The sequence below is a fragment of the Heptranchias perlo genome, chromosome 28 (genome assembly GCF_035084215.1).
Source record: "Heptranchias perlo isolate sHepPer1 chromosome 28, sHepPer1.hap1, whole genome shotgun sequence".
Lineage (NCBI taxonomy): Eukaryota > Metazoa > Chordata > Chondrichthyes > Hexanchiformes > Hexanchidae > Heptranchias > Heptranchias perlo.
This window is the reverse complement of record NC_090352.1, coordinates 4,732,537-4,742,821: the sequence shown is the minus strand read 5'-3', so window position 1 is coordinate 4,742,821 and position 10,285 is coordinate 4,732,537. Positions and strand designations below refer to the sequence as shown.

General features: G+C 61.7%; 1 protein-coding gene across 1 annotated transcript in view; it reads right to left on the bottom strand.

Moving 5' to 3' along the window:
* spns2 (SPNS lysolipid transporter 2, sphingosine-1-phosphate) overlaps positions 1 to 9,967 on the bottom strand; it is a 104,786-nt gene extending 94,819 nt beyond the window's left edge. The window contains exon 1 of the mRNA XM_068007949.1: positions 9,508 to 9,967. Within this exon, the coding sequence (XP_067864050.1) occupies positions 9,508 to 9,742 (235 nt within the window). The 5' untranslated portion in view covers positions 9,743 to 9,967. The remainder of the gene's footprint in view (positions 1 to 9,507) is intronic.
* Positions 9,968 to 10,285: the final 318 nt, after the last annotated feature.

The window sequence follows — 10,285 nt, the reverse complement described above, 5'->3', positions numbered from 1 at the left end:
CTCTCTCTCTCGCGCGCTCTCTCTCTCTCTCGCGCGCTCTCTCTCTCTCTCGCGCGCTCTCTCTCTCTCTCGCGCGCTCTCTCTCTCTCTCGCGCGCTCTCTCTCTCTCTCGCGCGCTCTCTCTCTCTCTTCGCGCGCTCTCTCTCTCTCTCGCGCGCTCTCTCTCTCTCTCGCGCGCTCTCTCTCTCTCTCTCGCGCGCTCTCTCTCTCTCTCGCGCGCTCTCTCTCTCTCTCGCGCGCTCTCTCTCTCTCTCGCGCTCTCTCTCTCTCGCCGCTCTCTCTCTCTCTCGCGCGCTCTCTCTCTCTCGCGCGCTCTCTCTCTCTCTCGCGCGCTCTCTCTCTCTCGCGCGCTCTCTCTCTCTCGCGCGCTCTCTCTCTCTCTCGCGCGCTCTCTCTCTCTCTCGCGCGCTCTCTCTCTCTCTCGCGCGCTCTCTCTCTCTCTCTGCGCGCTCTCTCTCTCTCTCGCGCGCTCTCTCTCTCTCTCGCGCGCTCTCTCTCTCTCTCGCGCGCTCTCTCTCTCTCTCGCGCTCTCTCTCTCTCTCGCGCTCTCTCTCTCTCGCGCGCTCTCTCTCTCTCTCGCGCGCTCTCTCTCTCTCTCGCGCGCTCTCTCTCTCTCTCTCGCGCGCTCTCTCTCTCTCTCGCGCGCTCTCTCTCTCTCTCGCGCGCTCTCTCTCTCTCTCGCGCGCTCTCTCTCTCTCTCTCGCGCGCTCTCTCTCTCTCTCGCGCGCTCTCTCTCTCTCTCGCGCGCTCTCTCTCTCTCTCGCGCGCTCTCTCTCTCTCTCTCGCGCGCTCTCTCTCTCTCTCTCGCGCGCTCTCTCTCTCTCAGGTCTCTCTCTCTCGCGCGCTCTCTCTCTCTCTCGCGCGCTCTCTCTCTCTCTCGCGCGCTCTCTCTCTCTCTCGCGCGCTCTCTCTCTCTCTCGCAGCGCTCTCTCTCTCTCTCGCAGCGCTCTCTCTCTCTCTCGCGCGCTCTCTCTCTCTCTCGCGCGCTCTCTCTCTCTCTCGCGCGCTCTCTCTCTCTCTCGCGCGCTCTCTCTCTCTCTCGCGCGCTCTCTCTCTCTCTCGCGCGCTCTCTCTCTCTCTCGCGCGCTCTCTCTCTCTCTCTGCGCGCGCTCTCTCTCTCTCTCGCGCGCTCTCTCTCTCTCTCGCGCTCATCTCTCTCTCTCGCGCGCTCTCTCTCTCTCTCTCGCGCGCTCTCTCTCTCTCTCGCGCGCTCTCTCTCTCTCTCGCGCGCTCTCTCTCTCTCGCGCGCTCTCTCTCTCTCTCGCGCGCTCTCTCTCTCTCTCGCGCGCTCTCTCTCTCTCTCGCGCGCTCTCTCTCTCTCTCGCGCGCTCTCTCTCTCTCTCGCAGCGCTCTCTCTCTCTCTCGCGCGCTCTCTCTCTCTCTCGCGCGCTCTCTCTCTCTCTCGCGCGCTCTCTCTCTCTCTCGCGCGCTCTCTCTCTCTCTCGCGCGCTCTCTCTCTCTCTCGCGCGCTCTCTCTCTCTCTCGCGCGCTCTCTCTCTCTCTCGCGCGCTCTCTCTCTCTCTCGCGCGCTCTCTCTCTCTCTCGCGCGCTCTCTCTCTCTCTCGCGCGCTCTCTCTCTCTCTCGCGCGCTCTCTCTCTCTCTCGCGCGCTCTCTCTCTCTCTCGCGCGCTCTCTCTCTCTCTCGCAGCGCTCTCTCTCTCTCTCGCGCGCTCTCTCTCTCTCTCGCGCTCTCTCTCTCTCTCTGCGCGCTCTCTTCTCTCTCTCGCGCGCTCTCTCTCTCTCTCGCAGCGCTCTCTCTCTCTCTCGCGCGCTCTCTCTCTCTCTCGCGCGCTCTCTCTCTCTCTCGCGCGCTCTCTCTCTCTCTCGCGCGCTCTCTCTCTCTCTCGCGCGCTCTCTCTCTCTCTCGCGCGCTCTCTCTCTCTCTCTGCGCGCTCTCTCTCTCTCTCTCGCGCGCTCTCTCTCTCTCGCGCGCTCTCTCTCTCTCTCGCGCGCTCTCTCTCTCTCTCTCGCGCGCTCTCTCTCTCTCTCGCTGCGCTCTCTCTCTCTCTCGCGCGCTCTCTCTCTCTCTGCGCGCTCTCTCTCTCTCTCGCGCGCTCTCTCTCTCTCTCGCGCGCTCTCTCTCTCTCTCGCCGCGCTCTCTCTCTCTCGCGCGCGCTCTCTCTCTCTCGCGCGCTCTCTCTCTCTCTCGCGCGCTCTCTCTCTCTCTCGCGCGCTCTCTCTCTCTCTCGCGCGCTCTCTCTCTCTCTCGCAGCGCTCTCTCTCTCTCTCGCGCGCTCTCTCTCTCTCTCGCGCGCTCTCTCTCTCTCTCGCGCGCTCTCTCTCTCTCTCGCGCGCTCTCTCTCTCTCTCGCGCGCTCTCTCTCTCTCTCGCGCGCTCTCTCTCTCTCGCGCGCTCTCTCTCTCTCTCGCGCGCTCTCTCTCTCTCTCGCGCGCTCTCTCTCTCTCCTCGCGCGCTCTCTCTCTCTCTCGCGCGCTCTCTCTCTCTCTCGCGCGCTCTCTCTCTCTCTCGCGCGCTCTCTCTCTCTCTCTCGCGCGCTCTCTCTCTCTCTCGCGCGCTCTCTCTCTCTCTCGCGCGCTCTCTCTCTCTCTCGCGCGCTCTCTCTCTCTCTCGCGCGCTCTCTCTCTCTCTCGCGCGCTCTCTCTCTCTCTCGCGCGCTCTCTCTCTCTCGCGCGCTCTCTCTCTCTCTCGCGCGCTCTCTCTCTCTCTCGCTGCGCTCTCTCTCTCTCTCGCGCGCTCTCTCTCTCTCTCGCGCGCTCTCTCTCTCTCTCGCGCGCTCTCTCTCTCTCTCGCGCGCTCTCTCTCTCTCTCGCGCGCTCTCTCTCTCTCTCGCGCGCTCTCTCTCTCTCTCGCGCGCTCTCTCTCTCTCTCGCGCGCTCTCTCTCTCTCTCGCGCGCTCTCTCTCTCTCTCGCGCGCTCTCTCTCTCTCTGCGCGCTCTCTCTCTCTCGCGCGCTCTCTCTCTCTCTCGCGCGCTCTCTCTCTCTCTCGCGCGCTCTCTCTCTCTCTCGCGCGCTCTCTCTCTCTCTCGCGCGCTCTCTCTCTCTCTCGCGCGCGCTCTCTCTCTCTCTCGCGCGCTCTCTCTCTCTCTCGCGCGCTCTCTCTCTCTCTCGCGCGCTCTCTCTCTCTCTCGCGCGCTCTCTCTCTCTCTCGCGCGCTCTCTCTCTCTCTCGCGCGCTCTCTCTCTCTCTCGCTGCGCTCTCTCTCTCTCTCGCGCCTCTCTCTCTCTCTCGCGCGCTCTCTCTCTCTCTCTCGCGCGCTCTCTCTCTCTCTCGCGCGCTCTCTCTCTCTCTCGCGCGCTCTCTCTCTCTCTCGCGCGCTCTCTCTCTCTCTCGCGCGCTCTCTCTCTCTCTCGCGCGCTCTCTCTCTCTCTCGCGCGCTCTCTCTCTCTCTCGCGCGCTCTCTCTCTCTCTCGCCGCGCTCTCTCTCTCTCTCGCGCGCTCTCTCTCTCTCTCGCGCGCTCTCTCTCTCTCTCGCGCTCTCTCTCTCTCTCGCGCGCTCTCTCTCTCTCTCGCAGCGCTCTCTCTCTCTCTCGCGCGCTCTCTCTCTCTCTCGCGCGCTCTCTCTCTCTCTCGCGCGCGCTCTCTCTCTCTCTCGCGCGCTCTCTCTCTCTCTCTCGCGCGCTCTCTCTCTCTCTCGCGCGCTCTCTCTCTCTCTCGCGCTCTCTCTCTCTCTCGCGCGCTCTCTCTCTCTCTCGCGCGCTCTCTCTCTCTCTCGCGCGCTCTCTCTCTCTCTCTCGCGCGCTCTCTCTCTCTCTCGCGCGCTCTCTCTCTCTCTCTCGCGCGCTCTCTCTCTCTCTCTCGCGCGCGTCTCTCTCTCTCTCTCGCGCGCTCTCTCTCTCTCTCTGCGCGCTCTCTCTCTCTCTCGCGCGCTCTCTCTCTCTCTCTCGCGCGCTCTCTCTCTCTCTCCGCGCGCTCTCTCTCTCATCTAGCGCGCTCTCTCTCTCTCTCTCGCGCAGCTCTCTCTCTCTCTCGCGCGCTCTCTCTCTCTCTCTCGCAGCGCTCTCTCTCTCTCTCGCGCGCTCTCTCTCTCTCGCGCGCTCTCTCTCTCTCTCGCGCGCTCTCTCTCTCTCTCGCGCGCTCTCTCTCTCTCTCGCGCGCTCTCTCTCTCTCTCGCGCGCCTCTCTCTCTCTCTCGCGCGCTCTCTCTCTCTCTCGCGCGCTCTCTCTCTCTCTCGCGCGCTCTCTCTCTCTCTCGCGCGCTCTCTCTCTCTCTCGCGCGCTCTCTCTCTCTCTCGCGCGCTCTCTCTCTCTCTCGCGCGCTCTCTCTCTCTCTCGCGCGCTCTCTCTCTCTCTCGCGCGCTCTCTCTCTCTCTCGCAGCGCTCTCTCTCTCTCGCGCCGCTCTCTCTCTCTCTCGCGCGCTCTCTCTCTCTCTCGCGCGCTCTCTCTCTCTCTCGCAGCGCTCTCTCTCTCTCTCGCGCGCTCTCTCTCTCTCTCGCGCGCGCTCTCTCTCTCTCTCGCGCGCTCTCTCTCTCTCTCGCGCGCTCTCTCTCTCTCGCGCGCTCTCTCTCTCTCTCGCGCCGCTCTCTCTCTCTCTCGAGCGCTCTCTCTCTCTCTAGCGCGCTCTCTCTCTCTCTCGCGCGCTCTCTCTCTCTCTCGCAGCGCTCTCTCTCTCTCTCGCGCGCTCTCTCTCTCTCTCGCGCGCGCTCTCTCTCTCTCTCGCGCGCGCTCTCTCTCTCTCAGCGCGCAGCTCTCTCTCTCTCGCGCGCGCTCTCTCTCTCTCTCGCGCGCGCTCTCTCTCTCTCGCGCGCGCTCTCTCTCTCTCTGCGCGCGCTCTCTCTCTCTCGCGCGCGCTCTCTCTCTCTCGCGCGCGCTCTCTCTCTCTCGCGCGCGCTCTCTCTCTCTCGCGCGCGCTCTCTCTCTCTCGCGCAGCGCTCTCTCTCTCTCTCGCGCGCGCTCTCTCTCTCCTCGCGCGCGCTCTCTCTCTCTCTCGCGCGCGCTCTCTCTCTCTCGCGCGCGCTCTCTCTCTCTCGCGCGCGCTCTCTCTCTCTCGCGCGCGCTCTCTCTCTCTCGCGCGCGCTCTCTCTCTCTCGCGCGCGCCTCTCTCCTCTCTCAGCGCAGCGCTCTCTCTCTCTCGCGCGCGCTCTCTCTCTCTCGCTGCGCGCTCTCTCTCTCTCGCGCGCGCTCTCTCTCTCTCGCGCGCGCTCTCTCTCTCTCGCGCGCGCTCTCTCTCTCTCGCGCGCGCTCTCTCTCTCTCGCGCGCGCTCTCTCTCTCTCGCGCGCGCTCTCTCTCTCTCGCGCGCGCTCTCTCTCTCTCGCGCGCGCTCTCTCTCTCTCGCGCGCGCTCTCTCTCTCTCGCGAGCGCAGCTCTCTCTCTCTCGCGCGCGCTCTCTCTCTCTCTCGCTGCGCGCTCTCTCTCTCTCGCGCGCGCTCTCTCTCTCTCGCGCGCGCTCTCTCTCTCTCGCGCGCGCTCTCTCTCTCTCGCGCGCGCTCTCTCTCTCTCGCGCGCGCTCTCTCTCTCTCGCGCGCGCTCTCTCTCTCTCGCGCGCGCTCTCTCTCTCTCGCGCGCGCTCTCTCTCTCTCGCGCGCGCTCTCTCTCTCTCGCGCGCGCTCTCTCTCTCTCGCGCGCGCTCTCTCTCTCTCGCGCGCGCTCTCTCTCTCTCGCGCGCGCGCTCTCTCTCTCTCGCGCGCGCTCTCTCTCTCTCCTCGCGCGCGCTCTCTCTCTCTCGCGCGCTTCGCTCTCTCTCTCTCGCGCGCGCTCTCTCTCTCTCGCGCGCGCTCTCTCTCTCTCGCGCGCGCGCTCTCTCTCTCTCGCGCGCGCTCTCTCTCTCTCTCGCGCGCGCTCTCTCTCTCTCGCGCGCGCTCTCTCTCTCTCTCGCGCGCGCTCTCTCTCTCTCTCGCGCGCGCTCTCTCTCTCTCGCGCGCGCTCTCTCTCTCTCGCGCGCGCTCTCTCTCTCTCGCGCGCGCTCTCTCTCTCTCGCGCGCGCTCTCTCTCTCTCGCGCGCGCTCTCTCTCTCTCGCGCGCGCTCTCTCTCTCTCGCGCGCGCTCTCTCTCTCTCGCGCGCGCTCTCTCTCTCTCGCGCGCGCTCTCTCTCTCTCGCGCGCGCTCTCTCTCTCTCGCGCGCGCTCTCTCTCTCTCGCGCGCGCTCTCTCTCTCTCGCGCGCGCTCTCTCTCTCTCTCGCGCGCGCTCTCTCTCTCTCGCGCGCGCTCTCTCTCTCTCGCGCGCGCTCTCTCTCTCTCGCGCGCGCTCTCTCTCTCTCGCGCGCGCTCTCTCTCTCTCGCGCGCGCTCTCTCTCTCTCGCGCGCGCTCTCTCTCTCTCGCGCGCGCTCTCTCTCTCTCGCGCGCGCTCTCTCTCTCTCGCGCGCGCTCTCTCTCTCTCGCGCGCGCTGCTCTCGCTCTCTCTCTCGCGCGCGCTCTCTCTCTCTCTCGCGCGCGCTCTCTCTCTCTCGCGCGCGCTCTCTCTCTCTCGCGCGCGCTCTCTCTCTCTCGCGCGCGCTCTCTCTCTCTCGCGCGCGCTCTCTCTCTCTCGCGCGCGCTCTCTCTCTCTCGCGCGCGCTCTCTCTCTCTCGCGCGCGCTCTCTCTCTCTCGCGCGCTCTCTCTCTCTCGCGCTGCTCGCGCTCTCTCTCTCTCGCGCGCGCTCTCTCTCTCTCTCGCGGCGCTCTCTCTCTCTCTCTCTCGCGCGCTCTCTCTCTCTCTCGCGCGCTCTCTCTCTCTCTCTCGCGCGCTCTCTCTCTCTCTCGCGCGCTCTCTCTCTCTCTCGCGCGCTCTCTCTCTCTCTCGCGCGCTCTCTCTCTCTCTCGCGCGCTCTCTCTCTCTCTCGCGCGCTCTCTCTCTCTCTCGCGCGCTCTCTCTCTCTCTCTCGCGCGCTCTCTCTCTCTCTCGCGCGCTCTCTCTCTCTCTCGCGCGCTCTCTCTCTCTCTCGCGCGCTCTCTCTCTCTCTCGCGCGCTCTCTCTCTCTCTCTCGCGCGCTCTCTCTCTCTCTCTCTCGCGCGCTCTCTCTCTCTCTCTCGCGCGCTCTCTCTCTCTCTCGCGCGCTCTCTCTCTCTCTCGCGCGCTCTCTCTCTCTCTCGCGCGCTCTCTCTCTCTCTCGCGCGCTCTCTCTCTCTCTCTCGCGCGCTCTCTCTCTCTCTCTCGCGCGCTCTCTCTCTCTCTCTCGCGCGCTCTCTCTCTCTCTCTCGCGCGCTCTCTCTCTCTCTCTCGCGCGCTCTCTCTCTCTCTCGCGCGCTCTCTCTCTCTCGCGCGCTCTCTCTCTCTCGCGCGCTCTCTCTCTCTCGCGCGCTCTCTCTCTCTCGCGCGCTCTCTCTCTCTCTCGCGCGCTCTCTCTCTCTCTCGCGCGCTCTCTCTCTCTCGCGCGCTCTCTCTCTCGCGCGCTCTCTCTCTCTCTCGCGCGCTCTCTCTCTCTCTCTCGCGCGCTCTCTCTCTCTCGCGGTAACATACAATAACCCCACTCCCCACCCGTGTAACATACAATAACCCCACTCCCCACCCTTGTAACATACAATAACCCCTCTCCCCACCCATGTAACATACAATAACCCCACTCCCCACCGGTGTAACATACAATGGCCCCACTCCCCACCCGTGTAACATACAATGACCCTCCTCTCCCCACCCTTGTAACATACAATAACCCCACTCCCCACCCGTCTAACATAAAATAACCCCACTCCCCACCCGTGTAACATACAATAACCCCTCTCCCCACCCATGTAACATACAATAACCCCACTCCCCACCGGTGTAACATACAATGGCCCCACTCCCCACCCATCTAACATACAATAACCCCACTCCCCACCCTTGTAACATACAATAACCCCACTCCCCACCCGTCTAACATACAATAAGCCCTCTCCCCACCCGTGTAACATACAATAAGCCCTCTCCCCAGCCGTGTAACATATAATAAGCCCTCTCCCCAGCCGTGTAACATACAATAACCCCACTCCCCACCGGTGTAACATACAATGGCCCCACTCCCCACCCGTGTAACATACAATAAGCCCTCTCCCCACCCGTGTAACATACAATAAGCCCTCTCCCCAGCCGTGTAACATATAATAAGCCCTCTCCCCAGCCGTGTAACATACAATAACCCCACTCCCCACCCGTGTAACATACAATGGCCCCACTCCCCACCCATCTAACATACAATGGCCCCACTCCCCACCCATCTAACATACAATGGCCCCACTCCCCACCCTTGTAACATACAATAAGCCCTCTCCCCACCCGTGTAACATACAATAAGCCCTCTCCCCAGCCGTGTAACATATAATAAGCCCTCTCCCCAGCCGTGTAACATACAATAACCCCACTCCCCACCCGTGTAACATACAATGGCCCCACTCCCCACCCATCTAACATACAATGGCCCCACTCCCCACCCATCTAACATACAATAACCCCACTCCCCACCCATGTAACATACAATGGCCCCACTCCCCACCCGTGTAACATACAATAACCCCACTCCCCACCCATGTAACATACAATAAACCCACTCCCAACCGGCTAACATACAATGACCCCTCTCCCCACCCATGTAACATACAATAACCCCACTCCCCACCTGTGTAACATACAATAACCCCTCTCCCCACCCGTGTAACATACAATAACCCCTCTCCCCACCTGTGTAACATACAATAACCCCTCTCCCCACCCGTGTAACATACAATAACCCCACTCCCCACCCGTGTATCATACAATAGCCTCTCCCTACCCGTGTAACATACAATAACCCCACTCCCCACCTGTGGACGGAGACTGAAATAAAACAAAAATATTGTCACCCAGCCCATCAGCTTTATCGATTACCTGATGGGCTCCTCAGAGTGGTTTGTAAATCGGGATACTCTGAAAGTTTACGATTGAAAATAGAAACTACAATAACAATGTACATAGCAGCCACTGACCATACCACAATATGGTATAAAGACCACCTGTTCGTAGCGAGCAAGTTGACAGTGGTTCCAATAGTGAATTAATGTTTCAGACTTGGACATGTCTAAGTCTGGTTCGTTGTTACTGTGGGGGGTCTGCTACTAACTGGAGGCTGGAAGCAGGTGGAGGTGGCAACTCACCTGGTGGATTTAGACAACCTGTGTGCAGACACTAACCAAAATCGATCCCAAAAAGAACATTCTGGGCCAGAACAGGTGACCCTTTGGATTGGCACTGCCTGTGCGCACCTGTTAGAGGACTGCGCCCCTCACTACAGCGCGTTTCGCTACATCAACAGATCAACGCGAAGGCACTGCTGCCGAGGAAGGAATGATCCAGCGATCTAGCGCTCTCGGCGGGGGAGCGGCACCCGTGGAGCGCTCCTCCATAAATCCGTGTGACCCCCCCCCCCCCCTTTAAAAATGAACAGACACACAAAAAATAAAATCGCCAGCACTTTCCCCAAGGAGCATGGAATAGGGGAAAATCATCCCCAATAATATCCAATACCATAATTTCTTTTAAAGGCACACTCCAGCTTTAAAATGTGATTAAAGTGGGTGGAGGTGAGCCCCCCACCATGGGGAGGTGCGTTGCCTGTTTAAGAGCAGGTGCACAGGTTCCCCCTCGATGTCCCAGGGAATCTCTCCATCCCTCTCTTACCTGCCACGGTATACCGGTCCATGTAATTCACCACGTAGCCGAAACTCAGCACCCCCGCCGCGATGTGGGGGCGCAACCTGTACAGAGCCCGCAACTTCTCCGCCGCACTGGACGGCGCGTCTGCGGCGGTGGCAGCGGGCACGGCGCCGTTGAGAGTCTGGATCTCCTCGGAGGAGACGGAGCCGGAGCCGGAGCCCGAGAGCGGGCAGTCGGAGTTGTCCTTCTCCACACACATATTTCCCCCAAGAGCAGCGGGCTGGAGCTGGAGCTGGAGCTGGAGCTGGAGCAGGAGCTGGAGCTGGAGCTGGAGCTGGAGCAGGAGCTGGAGCTGGAGCTGGAGCAGGAGCAGGAGCCGCGGGACCCGGGGGCTGTCTGTATCAGTGTAACTGACGCGACACACCGGGAGCCGGAGACAAGACACACTGAGGCTGAGGGTGCAGATAAAACTGTACAAGCCCCTCCTTTTAAAAAAAAAACACAAACAGCGTGTGTCCTGATAAACACTGCACGCATTCACATCACTGCTTTAACTCACAGATACCACTAAAATGAGGATTGGCTCCCACCCCCCCCAAAAAAAAATATTACATTTAAACAACGAGACACACGGAATAAGTTGCACACCGTCAATCTTTTTTTTTTACTTTCTGTCATTATTTAAAACGGTTTTGCTCTGGATTCTGCTTAACCCACACAGAATTCGGGTTTTTAGTGGGTCCCACCAGATCTTAAACAAGTCGATACGATTGTGGAAATAAATGGAAGTGTAAAGGACATT